Source organism: Lynx canadensis, chromosome A1 (assembly GCF_007474595.2).
Source record: "Lynx canadensis isolate LIC74 chromosome A1, mLynCan4.pri.v2, whole genome shotgun sequence".
Lineage (NCBI taxonomy): Eukaryota > Metazoa > Chordata > Mammalia > Carnivora > Felidae > Lynx > Lynx canadensis.
This window is the reverse complement of record NC_044303.2, coordinates 109,938,545-109,957,244: the sequence shown is the minus strand read 5'-3', so window position 1 is coordinate 109,957,244 and position 18,700 is coordinate 109,938,545. Positions and strand designations below refer to the sequence as shown.

General features: G+C 42.4%; 1 protein-coding gene and 1 pseudogene across 1 annotated transcript in view; one reads left to right on the top strand and one right to left on the bottom strand.

Moving 5' to 3' along the window:
• The window catches only part of HSPA4 (heat shock protein family A (Hsp70) member 4), a 47,467-nt gene extending 31,922 nt beyond the window's left edge, over positions 1-15,545 (bottom strand). The window contains 2 exon segments of the mRNA XM_030318083.2: positions 1,973-2,030; positions 15,216-15,545. Coding sequence (XP_030173943.2) covers positions 1,973-2,030; positions 15,216-15,322 — 165 coding nt within the window. The 5' untranslated portion in view covers positions 15,323-15,545.
• Positions 5,153-5,897, top strand: LOC115512099 (annotated as a pseudogene).
• Positions 15,546-18,700: the final 3,155 nt, after the last annotated feature.

Genomic DNA, 18,700 nt, shown 5'->3' with positions numbered 1-18,700 from the left:
AGGGATACCAGGGTGTCTCTGTCAGTTAAGAGTCTGACTCTTGATTTCAGCTCAGGTCATGATCTCACAGTTCATGGAATCGAGCCCCACATAAGGCTGTGTGCTAACAGTTTGGAGACCGCTTGGGATTCTCTCTCATCTCTCTTTGCCCTTCCTCTGCTCCCACTAATGTGTGCTGTGCTCTCTCTCAAAATACAGTTTGAAAATAAAATTCAGCAGCCTCAGACTCAATAGCAACATTTTAACTCCACAAAGTGTCCTTCTGAGTTCCATTTTCTTTGGCATTACACCTTTCTGTATGATCTGCTCCCATGTGAAGTGAGGAATAAGGGACCTGTACAGACCATAGTGGCAGGGATGGCACTAGAGCCCAGCTTGTCCTACTTCTCCATGAAGACATGTACAAAGGTATCTGTGATTCTTAAACTTCTAATCAACATTACATAAAATGACCTTTAATTTTTAAAAATTACCATAGTCTGTGATTCAAACTTTTCAGGACTCAATTGGCAATATCAATTCAGAAATTCTAGTGAAAGAAACTTAAGATTACAAAAAAAAGATAACATTAAGTACACAAAAATAATGCAAGACAGTGACCAAGTATTATTCATAATAGGAGGAAAACTGGAAACAGCATGGATGGTCAATTAACAGGACAATGGGTTTAAAAAATAAAATGTATCCATATACAGTAGGTAACATTATTTTAGAAAGTTGGAAGTATCTATATGGTATGATCTCACCTTTTAGAGTGAAAGAATCATTTAAACCCTTAGAAAGCAAAAAGGTTATACATTAATATACTAACAGTGATTCTGGATAACGATACTATGTTTCACTTCCAAATTTCTTTTACTTTTGTAAGAACCGCAGAGCTCCTCTTGTCAGCTATGTTAAAAGGCAGACAGAAGTCCTTTTACAAAACAATACGAGTCCTCCAAACCAGGCCCTACTTCAGTAGGCTGCCAAGCAGAAACTCAGTATCACAATAACTATGTCATCCTAGAAGTAGACAGGCAGTTGAGTACAAGTTAACTATTCTCAATAATGAAAGCAAGTTTCAAAACAAAAGAACTCACTGGAATTTCAGAAGGCAAGACATCCCAAACTAGTTCTCTACTTGGTATCTACTGCTTCCTAACATATATTCAACTTTTTGAAATCAGATTATAAAACACCCAACGTGACTAAATATGTGACTAAAAATCTATTGGCTAAGCACCATTCCATTGTCTCAGGCCTTTTTTTGTTGTTGTTGTTTTTTGTTTTTTTTTTTTTTAGTAACCTCTACACTCAACATGGCACGCAAACTCAAGACCCCAAGATCAAGAGTTGCATGGTCTTCCAACTAAGCCAGCCAGGGGCTTTTAAATCAGAAGCCCTGCCCAGTCCAGACAAAAGACAGGGTGCTTCAGGCTGAACCAGAAAAAAGATCAAATATGCAACTCTTTTACAGTCATTTCAGGCCCTCAAACACAGAACTCCTGGGAGTTCTGACACTCTGGTTACTCAGAAACCAACAAAGAATGTCAGGTGTAAAGTAAATAAAGTAACTAATGTCAAGTGTGCTTCTACAAGTATGCTTTCCTTCTTTAAGAACCTTGATTAACAAGATCAAATCTACAAACAACAATGACTCTAAGCAGGAGTAAGATGGAAGACCCCAAAAAGACAGACTTTAAGGAACACGTAAAATAAATGGGAATAAGTGAGCTTTGCTTAAACAAGATCTGGGCAAAATACCTCCTAGTGTCTTACGTTAAAACAGATTATACTGTTTATGTCATTTTAAAAAGCTATTTGCTTCTCACTCAAGCACAGGAGACTAAGATCAGACCTGTCTTTCTCAGCTGTCCACTTAGGGACTGCCATACTAGGCACGTAAAGGGCCCTCCAATAACTGCTGAATGAAAAGATGGACAAAACAGAGAAGTCAGTCATTTTAGGAAAAAAAAAAAAAAAACTCTACCTGGCTTTTAGCTGCTGCTCCAATTGAACGATTCTTAGGACCAAAAGAAATGCAAGCCCTAGAAGAAAAAACATTTAAGCATCAATCCTTACTGCAACATTACGTCCAGGCAGGATTACATCACCAGAGCAGGCAAGTTTTCTGAGTGTGAGGTTAAAAAGCCACATTTGTAAAAGCACACAGTAAATCTGATTTTGCCCTCTCCATTGAGTACGACTATCCATGAGAATGGGCGGCATCTGGAGCCCTGTCATTTAGACTTTGAAGCACAAATCTGATGAGATAACCATCTGTCTCACAATACTACCAAGAGGTGGACCAGCCCATCTCCACTATCTCTTATTCTTCAAGTCTGGGGCTCAAAATGCCAACACAAAGTAACGTACCCCCTTACTAATACATCTTGCCTTTTCAAACAGCTTACAACCTCACCAAGTAGCCTATAAACCTGGAGAACTTCTGTCCTCCTATATATAGTAAAGTTAACTTTAGTAGCAATGATTACACAAACTGTTTACATTTATTATCTCATTAAATTCTCAAGAGTTCCATCTTATCCCTCTTTTATAGGAAAAGAAACTGAGTCCAAAAGGTGAAGTAAACTTATCCGGGGTCACACAACTTAAAGCAATGAAGTGAGGGGCGCCTGGGTGGCGCAGTCGGTTAAGCGTCCGACTTCAGCCAGGTCACGATCTCGCGGTCCGGGAGTTCGAGCCCCGCGTTCAGGCTCTGGGCTGATGGCTCAGAGCCTGGAGCCTGTTTCGATTCTGTGTCTCCCTCTCTCTCTGCCCCTCCCCTGTTCATGCTCTGTCTCTGTCTGTCCCAAAAATAAATAAACGTTGAAAAAAAAAAATTTAAAAAAAAAGCAATGAAGTGAGACTCTAGATCCTTTCTCCATACCTTACACCCTACCTTGGACCCTCTCTATCTGCCCTAGACCCCTAGTTCTTCCAATTTAGAGTTAACTAAGCTCTGGAGTCATATTGCCTTGATCCAAATCTGACTATATTAAATGACCTATTGAGAATTCTTTTACTTTAATAAACTTACTAGCCCTGTGCAATCTGCCAGGAGGCTGGGCCTTTCTGTGCCTCGGTGGCCCTTTCCACCCTATAGGTAAGAACCCCTGTGAACCGATCTCCCAGAGCAGTTGAAGGTAGCTGTGCCCTGTAGGAGTATGGCATAGCCTAGGATCTCCTCAGATATGCTCTGAACTCTAAACTCTGCAGGACTAGAATGTGCTGGATGTAGAGTCCTAGAAACAAGCTTAGCTTTTCTGCATATATATAACACTAGCCACTAAAATTTCTTTTTAAATGTCCTCATTACTACATAATATCTCTATCACAGCCCATATTGCCCTTTAGAAAATGCTAATGATAATCTTATCCACTCCATTCACCCTCTCCACTCCAAAAAGGCCTTCTAGCCTAAGCCTAACATGGTAAACTCACATCCTTTTCTAAATGTCACCCGAGCTGAATTTCTAAGGTGTATCACACCAACACCTCAATCCCAACATAATTATAGGGCAACATTATTTATCTTCCATTGTTTCCTGCAGCCCTTTCTTCAAACCTTCATCTCCTCAAAACAAGCGCTGGGTCTTACAATAAAAAACATAATTTCTCACTTCATTATATCCTGTTGAAGGTTAATTTTCCTTTACCTGGAGAACTCTGAAATGGTCTTGCTTGTGATTATCTTCCAAACAAAATCAATAACCAACAAATAAAGCCCAGGTTCCTTAACTGTGGAACTTAAGACCTCTCACCAACCAACCCCAACCCCATTTTCCACCCGCATCTCAGGCAAAGTGACCCAACACAAGTTAGTCATCCAATCCTTCTGCTTTGCTCATACCACTTTTGCCACCTGAAATGCCTTGGCCCTTCTATATGCATCTCACTCATTCTCCAGAAGCATCACCCACTGTCTGTGAATCCTTCCCAATGTCCTTCAAGTAAAACTTAATCTTATTTCTACCTCTTAAACTTACCAGAATTGGGTTTAAAACTTGCTGGACTTTGGGCTATGCAATACAGAACACCTCCACCTCAAAGAATGTTCTATTATACAGAGCTGCGTAGGTAATGTTCTCAAAGTCAGTTAACATTTTTACCTACTTTTAAAATCTACATCTGCTTTAACAGTAAATATATGGTTTTATTTTGAAATTTAACTTATAAACCTTTTAAATATTTGACTAATCAGGAATTTTTCTTGTATGTGGTTTGAGGCAGGGATCTAAAATTTTTGGGGTGCCTGGGTGGCTCAGTCAGTTAAGCGTCCAACTTTGCCTCAGGTCATGATCTCACAGTTTGTGGGTTCAAGCCCCGCATAGGGCTCTATGCTGACAACTCAGAGCCTGGAGCCTGCTTTGGATTCTGTGTCTCCCTCTCTCTCTGCCCCTCCTCTGCTTGTGCTTGGTCTCTCTCTCTCTCTTTCAAAAATAAATAAATGTTACAGAAAATTAAAGAAATAAAACTGTTTTGCACATCTTGAAAAGCTAAATAAAAGTTGGTCTCAGTTCAAATTGAACAACAACGGTTTGAACTATGGGTATTTTGTGATACAGTACAGTACTATAAATGTATTTCTCTTCATTATTTTCTTACTGACAATTCTTTTCTCTAGCTTACTTTGTTCTAAGAATACAGAATACAAGACATATAATGCATAAAATGTGTTGACTGTTTTTCAGCAATGCTGCCAATCAACAGTAGACTATTAATAGTTAAGTTTTTGATTAGTCAAGTTACAAGGAGATTTTTGACTATGCAAAGGATTGTCACCCCTAACCCCTAAAACTGTTCAAGAGTCAGCTGTATTCATCCTTTTTTGGCTCATACATACACACACTACTGTTACAACTTCTTACAGAACAATCAAATGTCACTACTGGAATGTCAATCTTCACCACATGATACAGCACTAACACCTCAAACAAGGCATAACTCCTGCAAGTATGTGGAAAGTCCACATTTTCCTTAGCATATCATAGAAAATCATCAATATCCTATCACTACAAAGCAAATTACACTCCACAAAATTCTTTAATAGTAAGCCCATTGCACTAAAGAAAGAAATCCTTAGGTTTTCCACCTTGCCATCAACTTTATTGGTTTGAATACAAGCGCAAGTAAGAAGAGTTCAGACTCTAGAATCCGTATAATCATTATGGATCTGTCCAAATCCCTTCTCGGCCGTTCTAGCTGCATGACCTCTCTGCCACTTAACATCTCTGAAATTCTATCTGCTTGTCTCCAAAATGGGGAAGTTAGGGCATCAGCCTTAACAGCTGAGGAGAGCAGGAGAAGGTCACGGTGGCAGAAGACGGCTCCTTCTCCTACCAAAAGCAAAGATCACTCTGCCGAGAAGTCCCAGGATCATTCTAAAGATAAAGGGCCACCAAGTAGTCTAACGAGAATGATCACCGCAGGAATAAAGCTTGAAGAGATGCAGTGCTTCCATGCTTCCTCTGGTGGCAGCAACACCAGGTCGTGGTCCAGCTCTACCACCAGCACAGGTGTGAGCAGAGGCCCTTGCTCCTCTTAGCATCTAGCTGCTGGGGAAGTTCCAGCGTGCCCTGCAGCTCCAGCTCCAGCTCCAGCAGCTCCTCTGGCTCACAGAGTCCTAGGCATCGACACGACAATAGACGGTGCTCCCACTTGAAATCCAAACCACCCAAAAGAGGTGCAAAGGAAAGGAAAAAGCAGAGTCCTTCCCCTAAACCAACCCAAGTGCACATCAGAAGGCTCACTAGGAACGTGAGCACAGACCACATCATGGAGACATTGTCCACCTCTGGGAAAACTTAAATGATTAACGTGCTTGTTTCTACAACCTCTACATCCTTTCTAGGATGCACCCCCATCTGTCTACAGGCTAAGCGTCTATGGAGTCTGAGAATCCAGATGAATGAGGTGTTGGACAAAGGACAAATCAATGGTCAAGAGATCACTGGCACAGCTGTGCTGGCTCCCTGGCCTAGGCCGCCCCAGGTGATTCAGCCCTCCCAGAAGAATGCAGCCACCCCCGACCATGTGGTGCCAGTCACCCCCACAGATAAAAAGACAGAGTTCCCTGAGGCGCAGGCCTCCCCATGTGCCGGGGGATGTCACTCCCCTGGTGGCTGCTGTGGCCAGAGGAGCTGCTTCCAGCTCCAACTCCTCCCGATAAATAGGGCCACCGAACCTCTGCGCTGTGACTTCTATCCCATCCACTTCAGTTCTGTCACTTTTCTAAGCAAAACAGGATTGGTAGGGAGGAAAGAAATTCCTTATTCAAGGTTGGCCCAAACAACAGCAACTGAGAAATTTCCTCTGACAGCAGAGTTCCAGTTGCAGGAGTATTACTGGTTTGGGGTTGTGCCCATAAAGATGCTCTCCAGTTTTCAGGAGCTCATGAGAGAGTCACTTTAGTGGCAAAGCCATCAAGGACAAGCAGGGTAGCAGTGCGGCCCCAGCCTGGGGGTATGATTTTCATATCCACAAATGACGGAGGTCTAATCTGGTGGCCTGGTCATGCCCTTGCTTATTGGTCTGCAGGATCTCTCAGGAAGGAACGCACTTTTGAGCAGCTGCTGTTCCTGCTAGCCTGGCCCTGCTCCCCTGCTCCAGTCCTCTTCCAATGTCTAGGGTCAAACACTCCGTGTTAGTTCCCGAAAAAGGTTCTATTTTTACATGTACTCATGCACACACACCCACATCCCAGGTCTGCATTTCTCTCTGAAATTGGTGAACAAGTTGAGAGCCAGCTCTGCAGAGTCATAACTGCACAGACCCCTCTATTGCAGCTGTTATTCATGGGGGGGTCTTTTGCAGGTTACCCTGGCAATATGTACAGTACTTTTTGGCTTTTATTATACAGTCAGTACTGTAAATTTTGTTTTTGATTTTATAACTTGTAGCATTTGGGGCACTGTGGTGTTTATACTTTACTGTGTAGGAGTGAAAGGAATGTGTTGAATAAACCTGGGATAGAATGCAGATCGGAAAAAAATGAATAAAATGGGGAAAATTACAGCACCTACCTCATACCTGTACCAAGATTAAATGTGGTGATCCACTTTTAAAGGGCTTATATCAGAGGCTGGTACTATAAATAATATTAGCTATTATTATAGCTCCAGTGAAGCCCTGGTTTGAGTCTCATTTAAACAATATACAAACTGGGCGCCTGGGTGGCGCAGTCGGTTGGGCGTCCGACTTCAGTCAGGTCACGATCTCGCGGTCGGGGAGTTCGAGCCCCGCGTCAGGCTCTGGGCTGATGGCTCACAGCCTGGAGCCTGTTTCCGATTCTGTGTCTCCCTCTCTCTCTGCCCCGCCCCGTTCATGCTCTGTCTCTCTCTGTCCCAAAATAAATAAATGTTGAAAAAAAAATTAAAAAAAAAATAAAAATATACAAACTAATTTGCTATAAAAGTTCTGCTTCACCTTCTCAAGCTATCCATTAAAATCCAGTCAGCCATCTTCAAATCATCTACCTAGGAGGAATAAAAAGCCCTACTTCCATTCAAAAAGAACAAATGAATGGGGGTCAATATGCCAAACAGCACAAATCGAAGGATTTTAAAAATAAAAGCTTATGCCAAGTAACCTAATATGCACATGTGAAGAAAGCCCCAAGAGACTAAGTCAAATATTAGGGCCTGTTCGAGAACCTAGTCCACTACTTTCTAATTAGTGTAAGCTTATTGCAGAAAATTAGAAAACAAAGTATGGCAAAGAAAATAAACATCTGTAAATCCACAACCACCATCCCCACCAGGAATGGCCACTATTAGCATTTAATTAAATACTCCTACGGAATTCTAATAAATATAATAGGTCCTAAAAACACATAAGCTGAAATTCAGTTTGTTTCTCCTCAACACACCATCTGAACAACATTCAGGGGCCGAATCACCCCACTAGGATTTTTACATGGAACAAGGATAGAACAAGCTATTAAAAAGAAACATATCTACCACTCCCCACTCACCAGGAACTTCCAAAATTTGCACAGAGCCTGCACCCAATCTTTATCTATGGCAGGAAGCCTCTCCTTCAGCCAAACAGGTCAAGCTCCCACACCTTTCATATGCCAGGCAGTGTACTAAGCATTCTACACTTGATTTTCCCAGGTACTTGGAGAAAAGAACTATTATGGACCCAATTTTATAAAAGAAGTTAATGCGCCCTGAAACATAACTGGTAAATATCAGCATCTAAGATTCAAAATCAGTACCACCAGGCTCCAAGTCCCATATATATCTGCTTCTCATACTGCCTACCAAAACCCTTAAATTTATTCCCACTTCTAAACCTTCACTTAGACCATCCCAATCCTGTCCTCCATGTGTTTTAATCCTATGTGCTCAAGCCCCATCCCTGCCTTTCCTCATCACTCCATCCCCCAAGCATGCAACCTCTCCTCTGCATTGATAGCTTAAGTCTGTACTTAATAACCTGTCCACAACTGTTCTTACTCTCTTATGCTATTTACTACTGCTTTATCTCATTCGTGTTTCCACCTAGAATGGTTACACCTCTAGGCAGCAAGAATCTTTATCTTGTACTTCCTCTCTATGCCACACAACTCCAAGTCAATGCTGCTAAAAACAGAGACTTGGCTACTTGACTGACATTACTTTTCCTCCACTCCCAGTTACAGGTTGCTTTACATGAAATTAATTCAAATTAAGTTCAAGACTCCCCTGTTCTAATAGTTAAGTCCTAGAAATAACCATCTTTTTTTTAGGCCAGAGAATAACATCATTCTCCCCTTCCTGGGTAAGAAACACTACTGACCAAATATTTATGCACATTCTAATGCGATGTTATGAACAGCTGCAATCAACACAGATCCTTAAAAGGCAGTTTCATGTTTATAAGAATGTGTAGAACTGCTCAGGATATTAAAACAGCTGTTGCTCTAATTCGCTTTCTTAACCAATATAAGAAAATGAATTTATCACAGAATCCATAATAGTCTTTAGACTATCAAATAATAGATTTAAGCAAAAGCATCATGGAAGAGATTAATCAGACTATCCTCTGCTTACTTATCTATCCTCTGCTACTATCCTTCTATCCTGTGCTACTGCTTATCCTCTTACCCCTGAACTAGGAAGTACCTCCAAAATTAACATCTAACAGACCAAACAGCTCACACTTAAACGATACACTACTCTCAAAGCACATCAAATTCTTTTTCTTAATGTACTTTTTAAAGTTTATTTTTGAAAGAGAAAGAGAGACAGAGACAGAGAAAACTCAAGCAGGGGAGGAGCAGAGAGGAAGGACAGAGGATCCGAAGGAGGCTCTGTGCTGACAGAGAGCCCGTACAGGGCTCAAACTCACCATGAGATCATGACCTGAGCAAGATTATGACCTGAGCTGAAGTCGAACAGTCAACCAACTGAGCCACCCAGGCACCCCTTTTCTTTTTTAAGTAAAGTCCACACCCAGTGTGAAGCCCAAAGTGGAGCTTAACCTCATGAGCCTGAGATAAAGACCTGAGCAAGATCAAGAGTCAGACAAGTAACCTACTGAGCTACCCAGGAGCCCCAACACAGCAAATTCTTGAGGCATTAAGATTTGCACATTAAAAGCTGCAAATTATGAACCCTTAAGGCAAACTTCAATAGCTTCATTTTATTATCCTAACATAATCCACTAATGAATAGGATTAATTAAAAAAATACAAAAAGGTAGTAACAGCAATACTAGAAAATACTTGGCAATATTTACTGTGTCTGGCTTTATCTTAAAAACGTTGCATAGTTTTAACTCATTACAATCCTCACAATTCCAGTGAGAGAAATCACTTATCTTCCTGTTACAAATTAATCCTTTATATTTGTGTAAAGTATCCTGGCAGCAGTACTTTAAGCATATACAGCTGACCCCTGAACACAGGTTTGAAATGTGTGGGTCCAGTTATGCATGGATTTTTTGATACAATACAGTGGTATAAATGTATTTCCTCTATGATCTTAGTAAGATTTTCTTTTGCCTAACTTACTTTAAATAGAACATATATACAAAATTAAGTGTTAATCGACCATTTACGTTATCAGTAAGGCTTCTGGTCAACAGTAGGCTACTAGTAGTGAAGTTATTGGAATCTTTTTTGACATACAGATTTTTGACTGCACAGAAGTCAGCACCCCTGAACTCCACACTGATATACAGGGTCAACTGCATATTCTATGCCCCAGCAATTTCACATCTGGAACTCTATCCAACAGAAATAGAAGTACAGGAGCGCCTGGGTTGGTCAATTGGTTAAGCGTCCGACTGTTGATTTCAGCTCAGGTCATGATCTGAGGGTGGTTACATTGAGCCCAAAGTCCAGCTCAGCGCAGAGCACAAAGACTGCTTGGGATTCTCTCTCGCCTCTCTTTGCCCCTACCCCACTAGCACCCTCTCTCTCTCTCTCTCTCTCCCTCTCAAAATAAATAATTTTTTTTATAATTACACATTTAAGAAGGTAGATTCCTATCTATGGATGTCTAAAATATATGTGTAGAAATTTTACAAAATATAGTATGATCCTATTTGTTTAAACACACCCACTCCCCTATGTATATTTGCAGAAGTCTGGAAAAAAGGTATACAAGGATACACAACAAATAAATAATGAGAAGGACAAGAAATTTTAGCAACATAGTGTTTTTTTGTTACAACAAACATGTATCTTGTTAAGTCAAGAAAAAAATGTTTTAATGTAGAAAATCCAATTCAAGGGTGCCTGGGTAGCTCAGTTGGTTAAGTGCTGACTTCGGCTCAGGTCATGATCTCACAATTCATGGGTTCGAGCCCCACCTTGGGCTCTGTGCTGACAGCTCAGAGCCTGGAGCCTGTTTCAGATTCTGTGTCTCCCTCTGCCCCTCCCCCACTCGCTCCTCTCTCTCAAAAATAAACATTAAAAAAAATTTTTTTTTTAAATTTAGAACCTAATGGCATAAAGTTCCTGTCAAATAGTCTACCCACTTTGTATACAAAATTGTATTTTAGCTCATTAGTGATTCTAAGGAACTATTTTCACGTTTTCTGCAATTCAACATAAGAGGGTAAATGGGATAAGCAGTCTGAACTTTAGTTAACGAAGTAACTTGCCTTTTCTTTGAATCCAAAAGATCCAAGATCCACCTGCTATAATTAGCTCTACATAACATGCAAAAACAAGAACTTCATAGGAATACTTTCCTCACACAAGTATCAATTATTGATCTCCCAGTTAACCAGAAAGTACATACTTTCAGCTTTTGCTCTCTCAAAGGCAGCTAATAATAGACAATTTGGTCTCTTCAAATTTCTAATATTTCTAATGTTTTATTAGGAACTAGGGCCACAAAAAGGGTCATATAAACAATTCACACAAAGAAATTATTTCATAAGTAATTCATTTTTCTATCCTATACACTGTTCTTTTTGGAAAGTATAGCCCAATTCTTTCATAATGTTTGGCACTCCAGTAACATTTTCTTTCCAGAGCTTTAAGGTTGTACCCTTTCTACTGTAATAATCCCACTAAATATAAAAATAAGCTTTTCATCTTATTCCAAAGCCTATGATCAACATCAACTTGGATGCTCCTAATTTAAAACTCCAAAATTTATCTCAAAGCCACCCACACTGCCCCCCGCATGATACGACACTAGTGGAGAGCAACATCAACTCCCCCATGGAATAATATTGCAATAACCTAAGTAACACCCTGCTTCTTCTCTTCCCCTTCTCAGATAAATCCATTCTCCACAAAAAAAGGCAATCATACTTTTAAAATTCAAATTCTATCAACTCCTACTGCACCTAAATAAAAACCCTTTAACATGATTTACAAAGTCCTGCCTCACTCCAGTCCATCTATCTCACAACATTCTCTCAAACGGCTCAAGAGTAGTTATGATCTTCTCAGGCAAGTGTACCAAGCTCTTTTAAATGCTTCAGGTCTTCATCACTTGTTCTGGATCAGCTCCTGGATCAGCTCTTCCTTAGACCCACCCACCACCTCCAAGTAAATTTCTACTCATCCTCCAGGGCCTAACTTAACATTGCACTTCTTTAAGAGTATCTTCCATCCCCACCACACATCCAATTTAAATTAGGTGTCCCCACCCAGGCCTCATCATCATATTCTATACTTTCCTATCTAGACCTTTACCACAGTTAGTAGTGACTTGTTTGTTTAGCATCTGTTTTTTTTCCCCATCACCCATGCCCATGACGGCAGGATCCTATTTATTTGTCCAGAGTACCTCCAGGGCTTAGCACAATAGCTAACATATAGGAGGCACTCAATATTTCCTAAAATTTAGAAAACCTGGGGCACCTGGGTGGCTCAGTCAGTTGGGTGTCCGACTTTGGCTCAGGTCATGATCTCACTGCTCATGGGTTCGAGCCCCACGTCAGGTTCTGTGCTGACCGCTTGGAGCCTGAAGCCTGCTTCAGATTCTGTGTCTTCCCCTCTCTGCCCCTCCCATGCTTGTGCTCTGTCTCTCTGTCTCTCAATGATGAATAAATGTTAAAATTTTTTTTTTTTTTTTTTTTAAATTTAGAAAGCCTGTATTTAGTGGAAAAGCAAGAGTCTCTTCTGGACAAAAGTTAACTGGATCCTCCAAAACTGATTCCAAATACTGTTACACCTACAATTTGAAATGAGGTAATTCCAAAATAGCCAACTCTCCAAAAATTGCATCTCATTTCCACTATCACATTAAAGCAAACCTACATCATACTCTCTGTGTGCCTGAGACAAAAATCCATTTTTCCATAACTACTATAAAAAAAAAAAAAAAATCAACCTTTCCACTCCCACCTTCTACTTTGGGACACCAAGAAAGAACTTTAAACTAAGCAAAATCCTAGTTCAAAACATATGATATCCCTAGAAGTTCCTGGAAAATATAAAATATGGGTTAAACAGATTAAAAAAAAATCACTCAAGGGGTGCCTGGGTGGCTCAGTCTGTTAATCATCCAACTTCGGCTCAGGTCACAATCTCACAGTTTGCGGTTCGAGCCCCGTGTCGGGCTCTGTGCTGACAGTTCAGAGCCTGGAACCTGCTTTGGATTCTGTGTCTCCTTCTCTCTCTGCCCCTCCCTGCTTGCACTCTCTCTCCCACTCTCAAAAATAAACTTTAAAAAAAATTTTTTTTCAATTGCTCAAAAGTATCTAGACAGTATTTTATCATAGATACATGATGTATCTGGTCACCCATCACCTAGTCTTTGAGGCAAAATTAATTCCAATTTGGAAAGACTCATCTTTTTTCTTTGTTTTTTTTATTCTCAATTTCATTAACATACACTATAGTCTTGGCTTCAGGAGTAGAACCCAGGAATTCATCTCTTACACATAACCCAGTGCTCAAACCAAAAAGGGCCCTCCTTAATGGCCATCACCCATTTAACCCATCCCCCCACCCACACCACACCAGCCCTCGGTTTGTTTAATCTTTTTTTTCCTTAAAGCAACCCTTTTCATTCCAAACAATGGAATTCATGGTAAAACTGTTGTAGCTGTTGTCTTTTTTTTTTTAATTAAAAAAAAAAAAAAAGCCTAAGATAACAGTCTGAAAGAAAATTCAGGAACACTATTCGTTCCAATATAGGGAATTATCCCTGGAGAGAAGTCATGTTCAAAACTAGGCAAGAAAGGACCAAAAAGTTAAAAATGTGACTCAGTGCACTCTCTTTACAAATGAAGAAAACTTGGATCTAGAGAAGACAGTATCAAATAGAAAACTGATGCTTAAATAGTCAAAAACAAAAACTTCAATGCCTTGGGAAGAAAACTACACGGTATCTTTCCTGGAATGACAAATTAAAACATAAAAACCACTGTTAAAAACTGTAAAAATAGGAAGGAGTCTGACAACTAATGAATACAGGATTTCTTTTTGGAGGGATGAAAATGTTTTAAAATTGATTGTGAGGACAACGGCACAGTTTTGGGACTACACTAAAAACGATCAAACTGTACACTTTAAGTGAGTTGACTGTACCGTACGTGGGTTATATCTCAATAAAGCTGTTATAAACTATGAACAAATCGAGAAAGGGCCATCAAACCACATTTTAGGACCTGGGACGGGTTTTCAGGCAAGTGCCTGGTCTAGATAAAACAAGGGGCAGAAACTGGTCAAGTGGAAGTGTGAGCCCCTGGGCAGCAAAGATCAGACTAGTGGACAGAGCAATCTAGTTTGGCTACCAATCTGCTGAAAGGTGACAAAAGTTAGGGTGAAAAATCGGCCTTGGAACAGAAGCCCTCGAAGGGCCACCTGGCAAATAAGATAACCTAGAAAATAATAGGCTTCTTTAAAAGATTTTGTCCCAGAAGAAAACAATGGATTGAAAAGTATCTCTACGGTCAACAAGCAGGCTCTTTAACCAAGGAAAGACCTGAGTGAGTCAGGATTTTTTAGAGCTGTGTCTATACTGGTCCCATAACTTACTATAGATTCTAAAAGTCAAAGTGAACCCCTGAGTCATTCATTAACAATTGCGGCCAACACCCTGGTTGGAATGCATTAACTGTGAAAGTGGAACGCTGTTAGGTGTGGATGCGCACAGAATGAAAGAGAATGACCCAACATAGTTCCATATACTAAAACGAAGTGAAAAACCAATGCGAATGTAGAAGCATCAAGAAGACACTGATTTTAAGTACTTTCTGGCCGCTGTCGGCTCCAACCAGAGCACGAGCCTCTGGTGCCTCGGCTCCCTCTCTTCCGGGTGCTGCCCCGCCCCCACTCACGTGGGATTCTGGCCGCTCCATCTTCAGACGGCCGGCAGACACCGGATCCCGTACAATTCAACTAACTTTTATTAGGCGCCTGCTGTTTGCCAAGCTCCGAACTCTGTTCTGTGGTGGGCTCAAGATACGCTACTACGCCCTGGGCCTGCCTCTGCCCTCTAAAGGAAGAACTCGGTCCACTATACATCCCAAGCTTGCCTCCCCTCCAGGTCCTACCCATACCCTCCGCTGGTACGAGTACCCACTCACAGCCTTCGCTCAACCGGCAGACCAGTGGAAAAAGGCCTCGCCGCTGGCGCAGACACTCACGGCGAGCCGCGGCCACTGTGACCTGACACCCAGTGGGAGTTCCTTACCCACCGGGGCCTCGGTTCGAAACGGAGATCTGATTCCCCGGCCCGCGTTTCCCAAGGCGCGAGGGTCTCCGACCAGAGCAGGCGCTACCTCCCACCCACCCCCTCCCCGTGCACGCGGCCGGACCGGCCCACACTCACGGCGTGCAGCGGTCGCTGTACTCGTTAGCGATCGTCTCGATGCCGCCGGCGCGGGCCACAGCAACGTAGCAGCTCTGGAAGCCCAGGTCTATGCCCACCACCGACATGGCGCCGGCTACAGTTCGGGCTCGAGCCCAGGTCCGGCCAGCGAAACAGGACACGGACCCCGGCGGGGCTGGCGCGTGGAGAGCGAGCCGCGTGGGCCAGGGGATGGGGACTCGCGGGAGACGGGAGGGTGTCCTCGCGAGCGCCTAGATGTGGGAAGGAAGCCGCAGCGGAGAGCGCTGCTCAGGCCGGCTCCGGCTCAGCGGCCGCAGAGGAGGGCGCCGGTAGCGGGGGCGGAGAAGATCTCGAAAGATCTCGTCGCGACGAGAGTGAAGCTGTAGCGCGAGAACTGCGAAGGAAAGGAATGTTCTCGCGAGACGCCGGCTCAGACGCCTTTCCTTCTGAGGTTCCGCCCCCAATTGCGACAAGCGGACGTCACGTCCAGGCACGAGAACCTCGGAAGGGACAGAGCGGCGGAAAGATGCTTGGGAAGCCAATTGAGACTGCGCACGGAACCCGCCGCAGCGACTCCCCACGGCGGCAAAGAGCACTGGGGCACCTCCCCTTCCAGAAGAAAGTAGGAGGGCCAGCATGGGGCAAAATACTGAGGGGGCGCCGTTGGTCTACTTCCGCCGTTTTTCTTTATCAAAGAAGCTTCCGGTTGTGGGAGCGCAAACTAATCTTCGAAATCCAGAGAGCCTTCTCTGCTCCCCTCGGTGTAGGTCAGTCGATAGAGGACACGAACGCCCTTGAAATGCGGCCCTAAGCAGGGCCTTGGGCAGGGGCTCTGTTGAAGTCCAGGACCGCGCCCTGTCCGGCGAAGGGCAGGAATCTTCTCAGTCCCACCGCGGTGGTTTTTTCACTCAGCCGTGCCTCACCATTCTGTAGGAACCTACGTGACTTAAATCTTGAAATCTCCAGCACATTCCAAGCACCTGTCCTGAGCTAAATGCGAGGGACACGGATGAATGACACGCTACCTAGGTCCTTTCAGACCAGCTACTAAATGACAGGATTAGTCGAGGCTAAGGAATCTCACTTTAGAGCCCCTCATTTCCGCAGTGTATCAGATTGAGGACGGGAAGCCAGCGTGCCATCGGAAACCAGCCCTGTACAATAAGCATTTCTGATGAATTGATTGAAGAGATCTCAGCAGTGGAATCTGGACCTCCAAGTCTTCAGTAATGTGATTTTTTTTTTTTTTGGTCAATATTTATTTCATGTCTTTTCCTTAAGGGTGTTAAGTGTGTAATCTTTCAAACCGCCCCCCCCCCCCCAAACCTGAATCCAAAACTGGTCACAAGGATAACCAAAAAAAGGAAAAGGGATGGAAGTGGAAATTGTTATGCACAAAGTGGTGGAGACTAGGACTTTGCAGAAAAGCAAAAGTCTGCTTTCAAGTTGTTAACAAAACAACAAAAACAGCAATAGAATCTGGGTTGCTGAGAACTACAAGAACTTCGGTATTGTTGGAACCTAGCCTGAGTAGAAGATCTCAATCTCAAAGCTAGAACAATTGGACCATTTAATGAATGAGCCAAGAAGAAAGTACATTTTCTCAAATCTGCACCCCACACACACGCACACCTCAGTCTCCTGGAGCCATGCCCAAAGGCCAGATTGTTTGCCTTTACACTTGCAAATTGCCGCACAGTTCTTACGTTTTGGCTAAACCAAATGGGCTTTGTCTTTAAAAACTAGTACTGTGGGAGCGCCTGGGTGGCTCCCTCCGTTGAGCGTCCGACTTCGGCTCCCGTCATGGTCTCGTCATGGTCTCGCTGCCTGTGGCTTCCAGCCTGGCGTCGGGCGCTGTGTTGACAGCTTGAAACCTGGATCCTGCTTCGGATTCTGTGTTTCCCTCTCTCTCTCTGCCCCTTCCCCAGCTCACACTCTATCTCTCAAAAATAAATGAGCATTAAAAAAAATTTAAAAGATAAAAACAAGTACTGAGTGCTACCTGGGGTGGGAGGTTGAAGTAGTGGGTAATGGGAGCAGAAGCAGCAAGTTGTTTTTTTTTTTTAAGTTTATTTATTTATTTTGAGAGAGAGAGAGAGAGAGAGAGAGAGAGCAGGGGAGGGGCAGAGAGGAGAGACAGGATCCCTAGCAGGCTCTGTACTGTCAGCACAGAACCCAATGGCTGGATCCCGCAAAAGGTGAGATCATGACCTGAGCCACCCAGGCAGCCCAGAAAGAGCCTTTCAACAAAGAGCAGAGATGAACAGATACTCTACACCCACGTTCATAGCATTATTCACAATAAGCCAAAAGGTGAAAACAAACCAAATAACCACTGATGGAACAATGGATTTTTAACATGGTGTATGCATGCAATGGAATATTATTTAGCCGTGAAAAGGAACAAAACTGTATTACATGTTACAACATGAATGGACTTTAAAAAAACATTATGCCAGGGGCACCTGGGTGGCTCATTCGGTTGAGGATCCGACTTCGGCTCAGGTCATGATCTCACAGTTTGTGGGTGTGAGCCCTGCATCGGGCTCTGTGCTGACACCTCAGAGCCTGGAGCTTGCTTAAGATTCTGTCTCCCTCTCTCTCTGCCCCTCCCCAACTCGTGCTCTGTCTCTCTCAAGAATAAAAATGTTAAACAAAAAAAATTTTTTTAAACATTATGCCAAAAGAGGTAAATATGAAGCATCCTCACATTATAATTGCCTTTTATGAAGAGAGACTACCTTGGCATTCTTGTCCAGATGATGAAGCTCAATAATTGTTTGTGTTGCTTCTCATATGTATTTATATTGGAATGAATGTTGAAATAACATTCTAGTGAAAATCAAGTTTGGTATGTTTATTTTGAAGTAGTATTGGGGGAGTTGTTGATTTTTTTGCATCTATAGCACTGGTACTTTGAATAAAAGCTTTCAGTAGTTGCTTCCTTCATCAGAGAAGAATCCTTGAGACTGGTATACTTACTATTCCCCTGCATTAGAGAACATGTTTTCTAAATGTTGGGTGAAATCTTCATTGTTGTTACTCAATCAGAATTTGTGTTTAACTCCTATATGTCTAAGGACCATTCTGGAGTTTTTTGTGTGTATACTTAAAATACATAGGTAAATGGTTTTCTTCTTTTTTTTTTTTTAACATTTTCCAAAATAAAAACAGCCCTTTATAACCATGAAAATTAAAATAGAATAAAAAATATGCCAAGTAAAAGAAGCCAGACAGGAAAGGACCAATTTTGTATGATTCAATTTATATGAGAAAACTAGAGGCTGCATTCAGAAAAACAACTTGAACAATGGAAACCTGCTTAAGGTAAAAGGGCCCACAGTGACCCTGGGCTGAATACAAACATGTCCTTTAGGGGACCCACATCAAAATATCCATAAGCCCTAGTTGACCAATAGGTTACTTATACCTGGGCACAAGTACCAGAAAAGGAAAATTCTACATGTTCTCATGCCTCCTTATCT